Source organism: Fukomys damarensis, unplaced genomic scaffold (assembly GCF_012274545.1).
Source record: "Fukomys damarensis isolate Sample0158 unplaced genomic scaffold, DMR_v1.0_HiC HiC_scaffold_17, whole genome shotgun sequence".
In the NCBI taxonomy this organism is placed as follows: Eukaryota; Metazoa; Chordata; class Mammalia; order Rodentia; family Bathyergidae; genus Fukomys; species Fukomys damarensis.
This window is the reverse complement of record NW_022900929.1, coordinates 47139298-47159043: the sequence shown is the minus strand read 5'-3', so window position 1 is coordinate 47159043 and position 19746 is coordinate 47139298. Positions and strand designations below refer to the sequence as shown.

Genomic DNA, 19746 nt, shown 5'->3' with positions numbered 1-19746 from the left:
GGTGGGGGCGCTGGGCGGCGGCCAGCAGCTGCAGCTCGGCCTCTGTTGCTTGCCCGTGCTCTTCGTGGCACTCGGTTTGGCCTCGGACCCCATCTTCACGCTGGCGCCCCCACTGCATTGCCACTACGGGGCCTTCCCCCCCAATGCCTCGGGCTGGGAGCAGCCTCCCAATGCCAGTGGCGTCAGCGTCGCTGCTAGCGCAGCTTTAGCAGCGAGCACCGCCAGCCGCGTAGCCACCAGCACGGACCCCGCGTGCAGCGGCTTCGCCCCGCCGGACTTCAACCACTGCCTGAAGGACTGGGACTATAACGGGCTCCCGGTGCTCACCACTAACGCCATCGGCCAGGTGAGACGGCCAGGCCAGGCCAGGCCAGGCGGACGCAGACCCGGGGCGGGCAGAGGGTGGAGAGGTCAGGACCTCACGCTCGCTGCACCCTTCTCACGTCCCCAGTGGGATCTGGTGTGTGACCTGGGCTGGCAGGTGATCCTGGAGCAGATCCTCTTCATCTTGGGCTTTGCCTCCGGCTACCTGTTCCTGGGTTACCCCGCAGACAGGTGAGAACTGTCTGGGGGTAGGGCCGGTAGAGACGAGGGGGCCTAGGAAAGCCAGCCCAAGCAACCGGGGCGGCAGGAGGCCGAGGACCATCGCTGGACTCTGCAGTCTTCTCCGGATTTGTGCTCAATGATCTGCCCCATCTCATCTTCACTCCCCATCAAAAAAACAGTTCCACACCCCTCTGGCCCAAGGGATGGCCTCACCTCTGTGGACTGTTTGCCCTCTTCCCACTGATCAGTAGTCCCATATTCTTAGATCGATGGCCCCATCTCCAAAGAAGAGTCCCATCCCTAACCAAAAACCCTATCTCTACAGATCAAAAGTCTTGTCTCTCCCTCTTCTGCCCTCACTACCCTAACCATCTCTTACTGTCTTTATGGGTTAACAGAAAGATTCATGCCCAACAGCTAATAGCCCACCTGGACTGTTAGCTTCATCTCCTGGACTCATTCCCAAAGATCAATGTTAATTCCTAAATAACAACAGCCCCGTTCCCACTGACGAGTAGTTCAGCTTTGCAAACAACTGACCCCATGTGTGTCTAGTGGCCCTTCCCCGCCAGTCAATAACCATCTCCAAAGAACAGTACCACCATCTTCAATAGCCTATGGTCCTGTGCCTGCCACCAAATGCCCCAAGAGCACCTGCGGGGGCTTTCAGGTTCCCTCAGACCGATATCTCCATTTCCATGAATCAGTGGCCTCATCCCCATAGATCAACAGCCCACTACCAATAGCTCCCCCGCCCAAGGATCAGAAATCCTGTCTCCTCTGTTTCTGGACACCATCACCACTGAGCAGATTCTCCAGCTCCACCCCGAGTGAGCTGCAGTCCCATCTGAATGGATTAGTTGTCCAAAAGCATCTCAAGATTCAATAGTCCATTTCTTAAAATCAGTAACCTCTTTGCTGCCTGCTAGTGACATACGCCTGTGGGCCAATGATCCTAAACCCACAAATAGCACATCCCTGTGCATCAGTGGCTTCATTTCCACAGGCTGGTAGCCTTATTCCTATTCCTCAGTCTCTTAAAGTCAGACAACCTACCTACATTAACCAATGAGGTGATCCTCATTAAGAGGAGGGCTTTCATTCCTTTGGGTTAGTGGCCTCATTCACAGGGATTAGTGCCCCCTTTCCAAGACCAGTGGCTGTACTTGGTCCTGCAGCACATATACCAATGACCAATCTTCATCTCCATAGATCAGTAGTCTTATCACCAAAGATCAATAGCCAAGCCCCCCCCAATAGATCAGTAGCTCTATCCCCGCTGACTGCTGGTATGTGACCATCATTGTTTACCAGTAATTTCGTCTCCCCTTGTCTGTAACCCCATCCTTACTAATTATCTCCATGTGTTAATAGATTTATCTCTACTAACCACCCATCCATACATACTAAAATCCCTGTCCCATGGATCAATGGCACTATTCCTAGAGATCACTTCTCCATTCTCCAAAGATTGATTCCCATCCTCTCAGATCAATAGTCCTACCTCATGGATTAATGGACCCATTCCCATAGATCAGTAGCTCCATCTCCTGGCTAGTGGTCCATCCCACTGGCAACCCCAAAGTATTAAAAAGCCCTGTCCTAACTTAATGGAACAATAGCTTCACTTACCAAAGTCAATGAATCAGTCCCCTGAAATCAGTAGCTCCATTTTCACGGACCAGTAGTGTCCCCAGCAGCCTCACCTCCATGGATCAAGGCTGTAATCCGATATGTGAATGACTTGCATCTCCTCTGATCTGAACAAGACAAATGCTATTAGCCAGGGGTTTAGCTCAGTGCTTCCACCATCTGCCTCACAAGTGCAAGGACCCAAATTCAATCCCTGGTACCAATGCTATTCCCACTGACCACTACTGCTGTGCCCCAAGATCAGTGGTCCTAAATTGCTGGGTATGGTGACACATGCCTATAATCCCAGCACTCTGAGAGGTTGAGGCAGGAGGATTGCAAGTTCAAAGCTCAGCCTGGGTTATTTAACAAGGCTGTCTCAATATAAAAAGGCCAGGGCTGGGGATTTAGCTCAGTGGTTCCACTGCCTGCCTCACAAGCACAAGGACCCAAGTTTGATCCCTGGTACCAAAAAAATAAAAAAGGCCTGAAGATGTAGCTCCATACAAAGGCCCTGGGTTCAGTCCTCGTAGCCTCACCTCAGTGACCAGTATCTAGAAATCAATGACCCCTTTCCATCATCTTTAGCCTCAGTCTAGCTTTTGCTGTCAGAACCTCATCCTTACCTCCAGCTTTGAAGTAGGTACTGAGCCCTGCCTAGTACCTCCTCACCCAGGGAGTCTAGGTGACCAGAAGCCTTCCCTGCTTTCTAGATTTGGCCGTCGCGGGATTGTGCTGCTGACTCTGGGACTGGTGGGTCCCTGTGGAGTGGGAGGGGCTGCCGCAGGCTCCTCCACAGGCGTCATGGCCCTCCGATTCCTCCTGGGCTTTCTGCTTGCTGGTGTTGACCTTGGTGTCTACCTGATGCGTAAGTGGCACCCTGCCTGAGTCCCCTCCTGTGTCACACCCACCTTTCTGCCTTCCCACCCCAGCTGCCCACTAGGGTCTCCTCAGCCCCTTCTTCGATCCCAGAGTTCAGCTGCTCAGAGTCTCACTTTCTGCCCTGCCTTTGATGGATGCAAGGGTCCTGCTTCTCTCCACATTTCTCTCCTGTGACCTTTAAAGCCTTGCCCTGGACTTACTGCTACCAATAAATCCACCTGACTAAAAAAGGAAATTCTGATTAGCTATGTGACTCTGAACAAGGGTTGACATGAAGATCAAAAAAGAGACGGGAGGTGAAAGGGCCTATAAACCGGGAATATTCTGATCCTAGAGCCCTAGGTTTGAGTAGGAAAAGAGAGATGACTAAACAATCTCTACTCCTTGCCACCCAGAGTTTAGTCTGTGGGAGGCAATGGCAGCAGCCTCTGCTCAGGGTCTGACTTAGCTCTCTGTCCTCCTCCCTTCTTTCCTCCTTTTCCTCTCTCCTTTTTTCTCTCGTGCCTTCTGCCTCCCTGGCCTCTCCTCCCTCCATCCCTGCTTTATTTCTAGGCCTGGAGCTGTGCGACCCAACCCAGAGGCTTCGGGTGTCCCTGGCAGGGGAGTTGGTGGGGGTGGGAGGGCACTTCCTGTTCCTGGGCCTGGCCCTTGTCTCTAAGGACTGGAGATTTCTGCAGCGAATGATCACCGCTCCCTGTATCCTCTTCCTGTTTTATGGGTTAGTATTGCCCTTCCCCTGTGACCTGGCCCTTCCCAGCTCCACCTCCAGCTTAGCTCTTAGCCTAGAGACCCCTGTTGCCCTCCAGGTGCCCCCAGTCCAGACCTGCCCAGCCTCTCAGGGGTGGGCATTTCTGTGTCAGGAGAGGGGAGGCCTCACCGTGTACCTTCCCACCCTGCCTCCAGCTGGCCTGGTCTGTTTCTGGAGTCTGCACGGTGGCTCATAGTGAAGCGGCAAATCGAAGAGGCCCAGTCTGTGCTGAGGATCCTGGCTGAGCGGAACCGGCCCCACGGGCAGATGCTGGGGGAGGAAGCCCAGGAGGCCCTGCAGGGTAACAGTCAGGGGTTCCCTCCTTTGTGGCACTGGCCTCTTCATGGCTGAAGCTGTGCCACCGCCCCCCGGGTCTCCACCATCCACGTGGGAGGAGCCTGGGTTCTCAGCTCTTTGTGCTAATATAGAGCTCCCCTCTCTGTCTCAAAGACCTGGAGAACACCTGTCCACTGCCCGAAACATCCACCTTTTCCTTTGTGGCTCTCCTCAACTACCGCAACATCTGGAAGAATCTGCTTATCCTGGGCTTCACCAAGTGAGCCTGACTATCAGAGCTGAGGGCCAGGCCAGTAGCTGAGACAGGAGCTGGCTGGGTGGAGGAAGCGGGAGGCTGGAAGAAGACAATGGGAGCAGGAAGGCTGCGGCTAGGGATTCGGACACTGTTCTTTGCCTCCTCACCCGTTCTCACAGTTTCATTGCCCACGCCATTGGCCACTGCTACCAGCCTATGGGAGGAGCAGGGAGCCCATCAGACTTCTACTTGTGCTCCCTGCTGGCCAGCGGCACAGCGGCCCTAGCCTGCGTCTTCCTGGGGGTCACCGTGGACCGATTCGGCCGCCGGGGCATCCTGCTTCTCTCCATGACCCTCACTGGCATTGCGTCCCTGGTCCTGCTGGGCCTGTGGGATTGTGAGCATCCTTCCTTCCCCACAGTGTGGGCTCAACAAGGGAACCCCAACAGGGTCTCTCAGACAGGCTCAGCCACTACTTCTGGCATAGGCTTCCCAAGATAAGACCAGACCCTGCCAAGTTTCCTCCAGACTGCACAACCCTGTCTCCCAGTCCACCGGGGAGTGCCCAGAGCCCACCCAGCTAGAGCCGTGGGGTCTGAGAGCCCAGGGAATGGGGCTGGGGATGAGGCTATGCATGATCGTCCTACCTCTATTCATATCATCCTTCTTGGTCCTCCAGATCTGAATGAGTCTGCCATCACCACCTTCTCTGTCCTCGGACTCTTCTCTTCCCAAGCTGCTGCCATCCTCAGCACCCTCCTTGCTGCCGAAGTCATCCCTACCACTGTCCGGTGAGAGCAGGGGTGCAGCCAGGGCGGGGCCAGGCCCCCAGCCCCTATGGAGGGAAGCTGCAGGAGAAGGGATGGGGTGAGGCCACAGCCATAGGCTGAGCGCCTCCTCCCTCTGTCCCAGGGGCCGAGGCCTGGGCCTGATCATGGCTCTGGGGGCCCTTGGAGGGCTGAGTGGCCCAGCCCAGCGCCTCCATATGGGCCATGGAGCCTTCCTGCAGCACGTGGTGCTGGCGGCCTGTGCCCTCCTCTGCATCCTCAGCATTATGCTTCTGCCTGAGACCAAGCGCAAGCTCCTGCCTGAGGTACTCCGGGACGGGGAGCTGTGCCGCCGGCCCTCCCTGCTGCGCCAGCCACCACCTAACCGCTGCGACCATGTCCCGCTGCTTGCCACCCCCAACGCTGCCCTCTGAGTGGCCTCTAGCACTCTGGCGAGAGGCTGGCCCATTTGGAAAGGTGGCGTGGGACCCCAGCGAGGAGAATGGGAAGACCGTGAGGAAGGCAGGGCTCCCAGGAGGGCTTGGAGGCACCACAAGCCAGCCGTCCAGAAGAGCTCAGAGGGCTGCCCCCACCCCACCTCCTCCCTGCTGCTTTGTGTTCACCTTCTCAGCAAGGGTCAGGGACAGGCAAAGAGCTCTGCGCTGTAACCACTGGGTCTGGGCTCCATCCTGTACCCAAAGACATCCTCCTAGACCTCATTCTTTCTTGCTCTATCATTCTGTTTCAATAAAGACATTTTGAATAAATGAGCACATCATAGCCTGGACTTCTCCCTTCTGTTGTCCTTCTGTCTCTCCAGGGAAAGCTTCTCTCAGTGGAACACAAACTGTTAACAATCTTGCCTCCCCTTCCTCATGCCCTGCCCCCAAGTGTTAATTTACAGACAGCTGTCGCCACTTAATGATTGCTTGCTGGGCTGCCAGAACTGCGCTAGATGTTTTGTACCCTTTTAATCCTTACTACAACTGCAAGGTAAGTATTTGGATCATTAGGGGTTTTTGTTGTTATTGTTATAAGCAACTGACTCTAACGAACTGGGCATGGTGGTACAATCCTGTAATTCCACCTACTCAGGAGGCTGAGGCAGGAGGATTGTGAATTCAAGGCCAGCCTGGCCGACTTAGGGAGACCCTGTGTCCAAATAAAATTTTAAAAGGCTGAGGGTGTAGCTCAGGTGTGAGAGAGTACTTGCTTAGTACCCATGAGGCCCTAGGTTCCATCCCTTGTACCACAAATAATACATGTAGGAATTTATTAGATGAGCAGATTAATGGTCAGAATTTAGAAGATGGAAGGAAAGCCAGACCTAGTTATAAAAGGTCAGGAGCCACAAAGCCTCACAGTGCAGAATCGGGAACCAGTAACATTCATGTCAGTAGCATCTGCATCAGGGCTTTTGATGAATGAATTCTGATGAATTCCACAAAATCTCATTAGATCCTCGATAATAACGCCATGAAAAAATGGTTATTATTTTTTAGGCTTGTACAGATGGGAAAATGAAGGCTTGGAGAGAAGAGTTAATTTATTTAAGGTAACATGCTGGTAAGTAGAATGGCCAGATCTTGAGAAGTGAGCCTGCAGTCTTGCATGCCAGGGCAGAAATATTCTAACCATAAGAAGAGATATTATTCAGCCTATAAAATTAAGTTAAGTAGATACTCCAGGAACTTCAGGGACATAGTTATCAGGCAAATAAGAGAAATGACTAATTTTCTCAAAGAGATTATACTAATTGAAACATGGATTCTTAGAGTCACAACTAAGAGCTATTGTCAACTATTGAGAAGGAAATTAAAAAGATACACAGGGTTATTTTTTTATTTTCAGGGCTAGGGATTGAACCCATGGACTTGCACATGCCAGGCAAATACTCTACCACTGAACTGTACTGTACACCCCCAGCCATGTTTATTTTTTGAGTCAGGATCTTTCTAAATTGCTCATGCGGCTGGCATTAATCTTGTGTCCTCCTGCTTCAGCCTCCCAAGAATCTGGGATTATGGACATGTGCTACTGCACTTGGCCAGGCGGGGTACAGTTTTAACCTTAAAAAGTCATATGAAGCCAGGGGTGCATTCTGAGAGGCTGAGGCAGGAGTCTCAAGTCAGAGCCCAACTAGACAACTAGTCAAGGTCCTGTCTCCAAAAAGGGGAAGAGGAGCTGGGATACAGCTCACTGCAGAGGCTCTGAGTTCAGTCTCCAGCACACACACACATTATATGAAGTGACACTTCCATGTCTCAGCCTGGCAACCATGAAGCCACTTTTCTTTTTCTTTTTTTTTGTTTTTTTGTTTTGTGAGACAGGGTCTCACTGTGTAGTTGAGACTGACCTGGGACTCACTATGTAGCCCAGGCTGGTCTCGAACTTACAGCGATCCTCCTGCCTCAGCCTCCCAAGTGCCAGGATTACAGATGTGCGCCACCACACCTGGTGATCCACCTTTCTTAATTAGTTATTAATGTCTGGTGTGACCTTGGATCTGGAAGCACACATGGTCCTCACCCAGCTTTGCTCAGTCTAGGTGAGTGATGAACCTTTTAGAGCTTTCAGTGATACAGACAGCCTGTTGTGGCACCCCTGCCATAGGTTTTCCACCGCTGCTCTGAGTGAAGACCATGAGACATGTAATTACAATGCTCTGTGGAAAATGCAAAGAAATACAAAGAACGCACTGGCAGCTTTGAGGAGAAAAAAATGTCCTAGCCTGACCAGGCTATCATAAAATATCATAGATGAAAATAAATAAAATACCATAGACTGCCTTACAAACAAAAGAAATTTCTCTCTCCCAGTTCTGGAGGCTGAGGCAGGAGGATCGCTGTGAGTTTCAGACCAGCCTGAGCTACAGTGAGTTCCATATCAGTCTCAACTGCATAGTGAGACCCTGCCTCAAAAAAACAAAACAAAAAAATGAATTGTAACACCACATACCTATGATAGCAACCTCTTGGAAGGCTCGAATAGGAGGATCACAAGTTCAAGGCCAACTTGAGCAACATAGTGTGACCTAATCTCAACAATAGTGCTCGGGGTGTAGCTCTGAAGGAAAGTGCTTGTCTAGCTGTGGAGGCACTGGTTTGAATTCCCAGTACCTCAGAAAACAACAACAATAGTAATAATAATTGTACAATAGCAATGGACAATCTGGAAATGAAGTTAAGAATTCCACTTATAACAGCAAAAAAACAAAATACAGATAAACTTAACCAAATAAGTGTAAGATTTGTATGCTGAAAATTATGAAACACTATTGGAAAAACTTCAAGACCTTACTAAATGAAAAAATTCTCATGGGCTAAAGACTTATATTAAGATAGAAAACCATGCCCCCAAAAAAACTAAATACAAGAGAAACAAGACAGTAATACTCCCTTCAACTGATCTGTGGATGCAGCATTGTCTCTATTAAAATCCTAGCTGTCTTTTTTGCAGAAATTGACAAGCTGGTTCTATAATTCACCAAAAACACAGAAGATCCAGAATAGCCAAACAAATCTGAGAGAAAGCATAGCTGGAAGAGTCACACTTCTAAAATTTATTTATCTACTCTGTTTTTTGAGGCAAGGTCTTACTCTTAGTAGTTCAGGCTGGCCTTGAACTCACAGTGATCCTTCTGCCTCAGCCTCCCAAACTCTGGGATTAGAGGTGTGCGCCACCACGCCTAGTTCCAACATTACAAAATTTATTACAAAGCTATAGTAAGGAAGACAAAGTGGCACTGCCATAAAAAGACATACAGAGGGGCCAGGGATTTAACTCAGTGGTTTGGCCACCTTTCTTGCAAGCGCAAGGACCTGAGTTCGATCTCTGGTACCAAAAAAAAAAAAATACAGACTGAGCTGAGCATGGTGGCACATGTCTATAATCCTAGCCCAGGAGGAGGCTAAGGCAGGAAAAGTAAAAGTTCAAAGCCAGCCTGGACTACACAATAAGACTCTGTCAAAACACAACCACAATAAGCCACCAGTTCACACCCACTACAATGGCTATCACTAAGATTGACAATTAATTTGGCAGGAAGTGAAGTGCTTGGACACTCACATGTCACTGGTGCTGCTCTGGAAAAGTGGGCAGTTCCTAGAATCGCCATGTCTTAGTCCCTTGCTTTAGGCTTCTGAACAAAGTGCCATAGACCAGGTGGGTGTATTTTGAGCAACATAAACTTTTTTCTCACAGTCATGAATACTGGGAAGTTCAAGATCAAGGCACTGGCCGATTCTGTGTCTGTGGAGGTACATCTTCCTCTGGCATCATCCTCACATAGCATTCAAGGCATGGCTGCTCTCAGAGGCCTCTTTTAAAGGGTAGTAATCCCACCCGTGAGGGCTCTACCCTCATGACCAAATCACTTACCCAGAAACCTCACACTTCCTAATACATCGCTCTGGGGGTTAGATTTCAAGATGGGAATTTGGGTGGGCAGGAAGCAAAATTCAGAGCACAGGACCATATGGTTCAGCTGCCTCACTGCTCAGATATATACTCAAGAAAATGCACAGGTGTTTAATGGTTGAAAAACAGAGACAATCTCCGTCAGCTGATTATAAAGAAACAAAATGGATAGTTATAAAATGAAGCATTTGCCATAAAGAGGAACACAGCTACAATGTGGGTGAGCCTGAAGATGTGCTGTCAGAGGCCAGACACAGGCCACACGCTATAAGATCCGTGCACGCCGGTGCGTGTGTGTTTTACAGAGGAATGAACTCCACTGAGCTATAGCCCTCATCCCCCGACACTCTCTTTTTGAGACAGGGTCTTGCTAAATAGTCCAGGCAGGGCATATACCACTGTGCTCAGACTGCATGATTCCTTTTATACGAAATGTCCAAAGAAGGGAAATTTAGAGATGCAAAGTAAACTAGCAGTTGTCTGGAGCTGGGGAGAGAGAAAATTGAAGGTGCTTGCTAGTGGGAATTTCTTTTTTGGATGATGAAAATGCTCTAAAATTAGGTTCTGTGTAGTAATGATATATTCACTAATATGTATTCTAAATATCTATCATACATAATATACATTCACTATATGTATATATTCACTAATATGTATTCTAATTATCTAAATACACTAACAACCACTGAACTGTAGCCTTAAGAAGTGATTTTTATAGTATATTAATTATATCTCAATTTTTTAAAAAAATCACCTGGTGGGGCTGGGGATGTAGCTCAGTGGTTCTGCCACCTGCTTCCGAAGCACAAGGTCCCGAGTTCGATCCCCAGTACAAAAACAAAACAAAACGAACAAATCAGCTGGTGGCCCACACCTGTCATCCCAGCACTCCAAAGACTGAAGCAGGAGAATCACAAGTTCAGGGCCAGTCTGGGCTTCATTGTGAGTTTAGGCCAGCCTGGAATAGTGAAACCCTTAGTTACTTTCTCCTCACTGGGACATAATACCCTACACTTACCAATTAAAAGAGCAAGGTTTATTTTGGCTCACAGTTTATAGATGTTTCAGTCTATAGCAGCAGGCTCTCAGGCAGAGCAGCACTCCGAGGAAACTGGCGGACAGGAAGCAGAGAGAGAGATCTAGGGAGGAAGGAGGGAGATGCTAAACCCTTCCGGGCCACGCCCCCAGGGACCCACCTCCTCCGACCTGGCTACCTTCCCAACAGCACAGTCAGCTGAGCTCCTCAGTGGACTCATCCAGGGATGAGTATCAAGCTCTTATGGTCCACTCAACTCCCCAAAGTCCCACCTATGTGCCAGTGAGGCTTTGTGGGACATCTAGATATAAACCACGACAGACTATCTCAAAACAACAACAATCCAATGGTGTGGCAAACATACTTTTCATCAGTAAATAAAAACTCCTTTGCTAGCTGGCTCCTTTTTCTGTAACAACGCCCAGCACATGGTAAATAATGTGTCTGTTTGAATGAATGGTTATCTATAAGTATAACAGGAAAAGAGGAATGGGAAGTTAGCAGGGTTATTTTGAAATTTGATCACATGTTATGACAGCAGGAAAAACTATTAAATTATTGTAAAAGCCTAGCAATTTTACTCTGTTTCTGAGCAGGTTAACATCAAGATGGTATGGAAAAGGTTGCACGTGTGTGCAATCTGTTTTCTCTCCTTCCTTCTCTTCCTGCCTCCCTCTCCACTCCTTCCCTCTGTTGTTTCGTGTATGTAACTTGAAGCTAATTTATACTAAAAACTATCTGATTGAACCTCAGATTCAGAATCTGTATTGTTCTTATTGAAACACAGCATGGAATTAACATTAAACCTAAATAAAACAAACCTAAACTTAAAAATGCAGGAAAAACAAAAACCCAGCAAGTGCTTTTTTCTATTGCCAGTATCAGGATAGGCAAATCCTGCCTTAAAATGGAAAGTTAGCGTGACATGGTGCAGCTCACCTATTAAACAAGCACTCTGGAGCCAGGTGTGATGGTGCACACCTCTAATCCCAGCACTAGGGAGGCTGAGGCAGGAGGATCACCAGGAGTTGGAGGCCAGCCTAGGCTACATAACATTCAGCATGAACTACATAGTGAGATTCTGTTTTAAAGAAAAAAGAAGACTTTGTGGGATCCAAGTCAGAAGTGTTCAAGCCCAGCCTGGGCAATTTAGCGAGTGAGACCCTGCCTCGAAATAAAAAATAAAAGGCTGGGGATGTAGCTCAATATGAAGGCCATCCATTCAATCCCCAGTAGTGCAATAAACAAAGTGCAGAGTTATCTTTTTTTTCTTTCCCTCCCACCCCAAGAGTTATCTTGATTTATTTTACGTTATCCAAAGGTCCTCTAAAGATCTGACTCACAACCCTCATCTTAGACAACAAATTTTTAAGTAGTTTCTCCTAAATTCTTCCTTAAAAACCCTTCCTACCAACAACACTCCAATGAGTCTGAGCTTGTCTTTCCTCTTCAGTTAACAGAAAGTTTATCAGGAGTGATGAACACACACCACCTATCAAAAACAACTGAGCTTGTCAAAGGATAGCAATTTTTTTTTTTTTTTTTTTTTTTTTTTTTTGGCATGGGGTATTGAACTCAGGTCCTTGTGCTTGCAAGTCAGGCGCCAAACCAGAGCTAAATCCCCAGCCCTGATAGCACCTTTCTTTTCATACTTCTGCTGCCCCAATGTAATCCCGGCACTCAGAAAGCTGAGCCAGGAAAATTGTGAGTTTGAGGCCAATAAGGGCTACTATACATTGAGTTCAAGGCCAACCCATAGTGTAAAGACAGACTTTGTCTCAAAAAACCAAAAAATAAACAAAACTCCTGATGATGACAAAGGGAAAAATAAGAGACCAGATAAAGTAGAAAATCTGAGTTCTATTGTTATGGGCTCTAGGGTGCTGTGGGCTACTTCGAGTCTAGATTCTTGTCATCCTGAATAAAGAACTGGTCAAGACAAGTGTAAAAGGCAGCGAGGTTATTAAAAGTATAAAAGGTAGGAAAATAAATACCCTGTGTAGGGTGTAGTGGGGGCCACTGAAGTTTACAAAGGCCACATAAATGGCCATCCCCTATTGTATTCCCCACTCCTCAGACTAACATCAGATCTAAGCCATACTATAAAAATTCTGCTTGATTTCACACCAGGATTGAAGATTGAAGGTAGCAATTTTTTTTGTTTTGGTTTTTTGAAACAGGGTCTCACTATGTAGTTGAGACTGACCTGGAACTATGTAGCCCAAGCTGGTCTCAAACTCATAGCGATCCTCCTGCCTCAGCCTCCCGAGTGCTGAGACTACAGGCATATGCCACCACACCTGGCTAGCATTTTCTGATTGGTCCCAGATGTAGGGCATGGGTACTGTTTTGTTGCTTTTTGGGGTCTTTTTGGGAGGGGATCTCTATTATTAACACAACACACCCACTTACCCAGATGGCTGGCCATGCCCTAATCTCCTACCTCATTATAAGGATGGGTGGAGGTGGGAACCAGTAGGATAAAGGGAACACTTATAGTCACTGCCTTGTTCAAGATAGGAAAGGCAACCCTAACAAAATTAACATCTAAATGGCAGGCACTAAAATATATAAAATAATAAATGGCAGGCTCTGTGAGACATACAAAGACATATCTGTGCCCTCAGGGAGCTTGTAATCTAGTGGGGAAACAGGAATATAATTTTTAACACCAGGAGGCTCTAGATAGGAAGTTTGCCCTGATCACATCAGTGATTCTGACATGGGTATAGTACCTGGCTTATGCTTTGAAGGATTTGAATGATTTCAATAGAAAAGTTAGAATGCCTATAGCAGGATAGAGGGAACAGCATGAGTCATACAAAAAAAAATACAGCAACGCAACTGGAATGAGTGCACAGTACATCACAGGTAGGATAGGATGCAGCAGAGAAACATGATGAGTAAACTGGAAAGGCCTTCATTCCACACGTCTACCCAGTACTTATAAGTGGCATCACAGGGCCTTTTTGGCAACAAGAACAAATGGGAAGCCGCTCAAAACAGTGCAAGCAGGAATGGAGAAGCTAACAGACAATACAACGTAAAATGGACTCAACACAGGAAATGAAACCCAAATGTCAAAAAACACTCTCCCTCCAAAAACTAATTTAAAGGCCTGTCTTAGAACTAGATATTTAGTGCCCCCTGGTGGTAGGTGAGAAGACCCACCACCACCACCACCACCACCACCACCACCCAGCATTAAGGTGATCATGATTCTAATGAACTCCAGCATATGGCTAATCATCCTGTGCAGGAGATGATGCACAGGCTCAGAGATGCCCTCATGCTATTCTAGCTTTCCAGAAAAAAAGACTGCACAACAGGAGGTAGTATGCTCAATGGTCAATACTAATACACTAGTGGTTAACTTGGATCTGACAATTCAGGATAGTGTAATTGGAGGTAGGTTAGGTTTTGTGGATAACAGCCACTTCAACCTAAGATTTTTGGAGAAAAGAGCATCCAGACCATGACCAGAAGGAACACAGAATCCAGCACGCAGTGTAAAAGGAAATTCTGTAGGCTTGTGCTGGGGAGCAGTGCCCAAGAATTTTAGGACCAATCTGTCAATAAGACAGGTACACATGACCCAGGCCTATAATCAATACTCTGGAGAGGCAGGACCCAAAATGTGACACAGCCTGGCAATTTAATGAGATTCTGCCTCAAAATTTTAAAAATGAGCCAGGTGTAACAGTACTTGTCTGTAATCCCATGATTGAGGTAGGATTACCAGTGAGTTCAGGTTACAAGGAAAGCCTAAACTACATACACCACCAAAAAAAAAAAATAAAACTAGGCGTGGTACACGCCTGTAATCCCAGGAGTAGGGAGGCTGAGGAAGGAGGATCGCTGTAAATTCAAGACCAACCGGGGCTATATATATAGTGAGTTCCAGGTCAGTCTCAACTAGTAAGACCCCAAAAAAGGCCAGATGTGGCAGCACATACCTGTAACTTTGTTATATGGGCGGCTGAGGCAGGAGGATGTGTTCGAGGCCAGCCTGCACTACAGAGTTCAAGGATAGCTTGAATTACAAAGACCCTGTCTCAAAAACAAAAAAATTGAAGGACCTGGGCTTAATCCCAAAGTTGTGCAAATTTTACATATGAAATTACCAAGATGGCCAAACATCTACTCAGCAAAATGTAAGATACCAAAACAATTTCATGGCTTTAAGAAACATGCTCTGCAATTGTCTTAGGTTTTGTTTTTGCATTTGAGATAGGAAGCTAAGTATCTAGGGTGTGGTTATGGATAGTTTACTTGCATGTAAATTTTGCTATTAGATCATTCCAAACTGGCTATTCTTTCACTTATGCAGAACACACATCAGCCATAACTAAACACATAATGTTCCTGCTAGTTGTAACTCCTACTCCTTAATTTACAAGTGGGAACTTCCCCTCCACACCAATACTTTCACAAAGTAAAATTAACAGCCATCTGTGATGTAAGAATAAAAAGATAAAATGATCTTTACACCCAAAAGGCCAGAACAATTTTTATTTTCAAAAACAACTTTATTCATGACACATATTTAAAAAAAATTCCCACCCCCTGGAAATGAGCTAAAAAAATAAACAAAATCCACCTCCCACCTCCCTGTTCCCACTTCCTCCCATTCCCTCCAAATAAAAGGGAAAAAAAGGCAAAAAAAAAAAAAAACAACAAAAAAACAAAACAAAAAACTAAAAAACAAAAAACCCCCCAAAACAAGGTAGTGCATTTCCCCAGGGGGAAGGGGAATTTACACTGGAGCCGCTGGGAGCGGATCGGAGATCTTCCGGCTACAGAAACCTGCAAAGAAAGACACTCAAAACAGAAAAAGAAACACAAAAGGAAACAAAATAGATCACCAGGCAATCTGGAGGGCAGGGAGCCGAAAGACGGTTGGGGTAGGTGGTAAACCTGGCAGGACAGGAGCAGGCAGGAGGGGACTGTGAAAGGCAGGGAGGAGATGGAGGGAAGGTAACAAGCAGAACAGTTTGGTGTCCTTCCAGAGCCCTGGGTAAAAAAAAACCCCTCCTACCACCCATGCCCACCTACCCTTGAGCAGCCCCCAAAGGGGTGAAGTAGGGCAGGGAAACATGGGCAGCAGCTTGCACAGTTGAGAAGTGTCCATGGCGAATCCCCAGAGTGAATGAGCAGCCCCCTGCCCCACTCCCTGGGCCTTCCCCTACTCCCCAAAGCAGGTCCCTCCTCAGCAGTTAGTTATGGGATTCTCCCCCCTTCCACAGTGTATCTTTTTTTTTAAAAATATTTTTTTTTCCATCAAGGTCATCTTCTGTTTTTCTTTTTTTTTTTAATTCTTTTTTTTTTTTTTCCTTCTTTCCTTTTTTTCCTCTCTCTCCTCCTAATACACACTTTTTTTAGTAAGGGGAATACCATGATGTCGTTCTAGCCCGGCCCCTGGAAGAAAGAAGGAGAGTTAGGTGTTAACATGATCACTAGGTAGGTCAGCACAAGCCCCTCCCAGTGGGCCCTCGCCCCAGCTACTGTGGATGGAAGTGGAGAAAAGAAGTTTTCGAGTGTCTTAAAACCGACTCCACAATCCCAGAAATAGCAACACACCTGGCAAATGGGGGGTAGCAAGGGGCACTAAAGAACAATCTGCCCAACAGCAGCAATAAAGAAATTCATCTGAGATACAGGAGCAAGAAAAAAGGACACAGTGTTTATCCAGTTTTCACTGTCTACAGCTCTTAAACCCTACCTTGTGAAAAGTTAAGGTTTTATGCCTAACCTACTTAAATGTAGAGAAAAGATGTAAAAGTAAAGCCACAACATGGGCATCACACTAGGCCCATGAAGAAATTAACCTTGGAAAAAGACTGACTCAAAGAATAAATATCTCAAAATCCTCCCACATGGCTGTGGAATAATCAACTGGCCTCTGGTGGTGTTCTTCAGGGAGGTTTAACCTCTCCCTAACTCTGAGAAAAGTAACAATCACAGTCCTGAGGCCCTGTTCTTCCTGTGTAAACAGCTTCAAGGCAACCAACTCTAAAGAAAGAAAAAAAAAAAAGGCCTGGAGGAAACATCTCAGAAGAGATCAGCCCTAGTCACCAATTTCTGCTCCAGAAAAGACGAGACTGGCCTCCTGACCTGGCCTGCAACTACCTTCCTCACCCTGCACAGGCTGGAGACCAAGGGGAGGGGAAGGAAGGGAAGGTCCTCAGATCAGGAGAGAATGAAGCATACAGGGCTCATGGGAGGCGGGGAAAGAGGAGCAGCCCATCTATCCTGACCTGTAGACACGACCTCGGGGCCTGCTGTTAAAACCACTGTAGAATCGAGAGCGGGAACTGTTGTAGTTGGTGGTCCGGGCACGGTAGCGGGCGCGTGGGAAACCCCGGTCTGTTGTGCTGATGCCTGGTCTATTCGTTCGTTTCGGGATCACCTGAGTAAAGGCATGCAACATAAAGGCTTAGCATGGGGCTGGAGATTTAGCACAGTGGTTCCACCGCCTGCCTCACAAGCACAAGGTCCCAAGTTCGATCCCCGGTACAACCCCCCGCAAAAAAAAACCCAGAAAGGCTTAGTAGCATGAGCCTGAAGTTTCTATGTTACCAAAACAGCAATGGCAAGGCTTACCTTGATTTGTCTTCCTCTAAATAGGGACTCGTCTAAGGCCAGGGAAGTCCTCACTGACTCTTTGTCTGAGAACTCTATATACGCAAACCTGAAGAGAATAACTCACTTTATCCGCATTCACAAATACCTCACAGATTAACTGCAACTTGTAGACAAACTTAGTTGAATACTACTTGTTTAATTTTTAATTAATTCACTTTTTTGTTTTTTTTTTGAGACAGGGTCTCATTATGTAGTTCAAACTGGCCTTGAACTTGCCTGTAATCCTCCTGCCTCAGCCTCCAGAGTGCTGGGACTACAGGCGTGTGCCACCACACCCAGCTCTTAATTCTCCTTAAAATAAAAGGTTTTGGGGAGGGGATTTAGCTCAGTAGTTCCAGTCAGTGCAAGGAGTTCGATCCCCAATACCAAAAACAAAACAAAACAAATCATTAAAAAAAAATTAACAAAAGGTTTTAATCAAAATTTCTAGCTACTCTTACAAAATTACAAACTAGGACACACAGCCGGGTTTCTCATATGGCCATAATAAAATCAGAGGCCAATGAGAAGCTGCCTGTCCCTTTCTAATTTATGTGCAACCTCAGACATACATCAACATTAATACCACATTTGGAAAAAAAAAAAAGACCATTTGTTTTAACAATAAATAAATTACTGCTCAATGAAAAGCATAAGATATTGCCCTAGAGTGTATAGCTTAGTGGTAGAGAACGTGCTTAACATGCACCAATGCCCTGGGTTTAAACCCCACCACCACAAAAACAAAAGCTATGTTATTTTTAACTGATTAAAACAATCTTAATTTATTTCCCTACTTACCCTTTGGGATGGCCACTAAATTTGTCACAAAGTATGGTGACACGGTTGACTGAACCACAGCCATGAAAGTGAGCTTCTAGCTCTTCTGCTGTTGCACCATAGTCCACCTGAGGAGAGGAGGGACATTTTACAGGTACTGGGCCATCTCCTGTTTCAACAAGTCCCCTGTCTGACTTTTAGTTTGGGCCATCTCTATACATATACATCAAGGCACGTCAAATAATCCTTTTACTTCCAATTCTAGAGTTGTTGATAACTCCATCTTCTTTTACCTCCCCCCAACCCTATCCACACCCAGAATCACCGCCTATACTGGAAATGTTCAAGATTATTAAAGAACTCCTCCAAATATCAATGTCCCCACAAACCCCAATTGAATCTCTAATACATACATTGCCAACATAGATGGAACGAGCATCAGCCTCCATTCTCTCTTCAATAGACATGATCACTGGGCCAGCTTTGAGAAAAAATAAACATGTTTTCTTTCCCCCTTTTTTTTCCCCCTCCTTCTTTTGGTACCGGTGATCGAACTCCAGACCTTGTGCTTGTGAAGCAGGCCACTGGAACCACTGAGCTAAATCCCCGGTCCTCTTCTTTGGTTTTTTGAGACAGACTTGTTATGTAGCCCAGTCTGGCCACAGTTGTGATCCTCGGGCCTCAGCCTCCCAGTGTTGGGAACACAGGCATGGCCCTCCCCACGTTTTCTACTGGGCCAATATATGCATCCCCACCACCATTATTCCATAAACTCTGTGAAGACAAAGATTCTTGATCTGTCCTATTCTATTCCCTGCTGTTTCCTTAGAACACAGCCCAGCACATAACAGTTTCGCACTAAATATTTGACAAATTAAGGGGTAAATCAATACATCCTCTAAAGTCAAAAACAACATAGGAATCCCTCCACCCTTAAACCAAGTCCTTACTGAATGCCTTTAAGAGTGAACAAAACTAAGGGGCTGAGACTTGACATTTTTAGATTAAAGAAGCTCCTGGCAGCTAAGCAGCTTCCCTTAAAGTTCTAACTAAACAATCTTCAACTGAAACAAAAAAAAAAAATTAGACTTGAAGGTCAAATGCCAGACGGGAACCTCCACAAGGGTAGAGGCAGATTAAGAACAAAGAGAAACACATTTATAACAGAGACAAAGAGAGGCACAAGATTCTTATCACCAAAACACAGGTTCTATTTTGTCTGTTCTCACAAAGGTCAACGGAGCACACAATGGAGACTCACCACAGCAACTGCCCAATAACTGCTCAGACAACCAGCTTCGGGGTCCTAAGCATCTAACACCACATTCCCCGTGCTCCCCACAACCCTCCAACCTAGGGCCCAGGCATGCGTGGAAACCGCCGGCTTACTCACCGTTGCCTGGAGGTGGACTCATATTCATCTGCTTCTCTACCTCGTTTTGCAGCTCTTTTAGCTTCTCTGCTTCTTCCTCCATCTCCCTGACTCGAGCTTTGATCGCTTCCAGCTCCTACAATGAATGGGAGCGCATGCAGAGGAGCCTCAGAGGAACCGACGCAGGGGCAGGGTCCGCGAGTGGCCCCAGCCACGCTCGGCCATCTCCCTCGCTAGCGAGGGTCGCGACGAAAATAAAAGCAAGTTACCTTCCCACAACGACGCTAGACACCCATGACGCCCGACTCCGCCGGCTGGGCCCGTGTGGTGCCCGGCCCTAGCCACGTTATTCCCCGCCCCAGCCAAGCCCAACCCCCGCCGACCTCCCGTACGAGCTCCGGGCCTCTC

General features: G+C 47.0%; 3 protein-coding genes across 8 annotated transcripts in view; 1 reads left to right on the top strand and 2 right to left on the bottom strand.

Moving 5' to 3' along the window:
* The window catches only part of Slc22a17 (solute carrier family 22 member 17), a 7330-nt gene extending 1450 nt beyond the window's left edge, over positions 1-5880 (top strand). The window contains exons 3-11 of the mRNA XM_010637872.1: positions 6-346; positions 452-555; positions 2892-3046; positions 3613-3778; positions 3964-4109; positions 4259-4364; positions 4520-4737; positions 5020-5131; positions 5253-5880. Of these exons, the coding sequence (XP_010636174.1) occupies positions 6-346; positions 452-555; positions 2892-3046; positions 3613-3778; positions 3964-4109; positions 4259-4364; positions 4520-4737; positions 5020-5131; positions 5253-5541 (1637 nt within the window). The 3' untranslated portion in view covers positions 5542-5880. The remainder of the gene's footprint in view (positions 1-5; positions 347-451; positions 556-2891; positions 3047-3612; positions 3779-3963; positions 4110-4258; positions 4365-4519; positions 4738-5019; positions 5132-5252) is intronic.
* The window catches only part of Il25 (interleukin 25), a 34764-nt gene extending 23892 nt beyond the window's left edge, over positions 1-10872 (bottom strand). For 4 of the 5 annotated variants that reach the window (XM_019209542.2, XM_033765079.1, XM_033765080.1 and 1 more), the window contains exons 1-2: positions 4988-5066; positions 2179-2306 (exon numbers count right to left, since the gene is read on the bottom strand). The gene's annotated coding sequence lies outside the window, so the exon portion shown is untranslated. Of the gene's footprint in view, positions 1-2178; positions 2307-4987; positions 5067-10544 lie in introns of those variants that run through there. The other variant, XM_033765078.1, reaches the window with a different exon arrangement.
* Positions 10873-15912: 5040 nt separating this feature from the next.
* Positions 15913-19746, bottom strand: part of LOC104871706 (bcl-2-like protein 2) — a 17511-nt gene continuing 13677 nt past the window's right edge. Inside the window, exons 1-7 of one of the 2 annotated variants that reach the window (XM_010637768.3) lie at positions 19608-19682; positions 19360-19474; positions 18380-18447; positions 17988-18094; positions 17166-17253; positions 16820-16971; positions 15913-15980 (exon numbers count right to left, since the gene is read on the bottom strand). In XM_010637768.3, coding sequence (XP_010636070.1) covers positions 15941-15980; positions 16820-16971; positions 17166-17253; positions 17988-18094; positions 18380-18447; positions 19360-19441 — 537 coding nt within the window. In that variant the 5' untranslated portion in view covers positions 19442-19474; positions 19608-19682 and the 3' untranslated portion in view covers positions 15913-15940. Of the gene's footprint in view, positions 15981-16819; positions 16972-17165; positions 17254-17987; positions 18095-18379; positions 18448-19359; positions 19475-19607; positions 19683-19746 lie in introns of those variants that run through there. The other variant, XM_033765075.1, reaches the window with a different exon arrangement.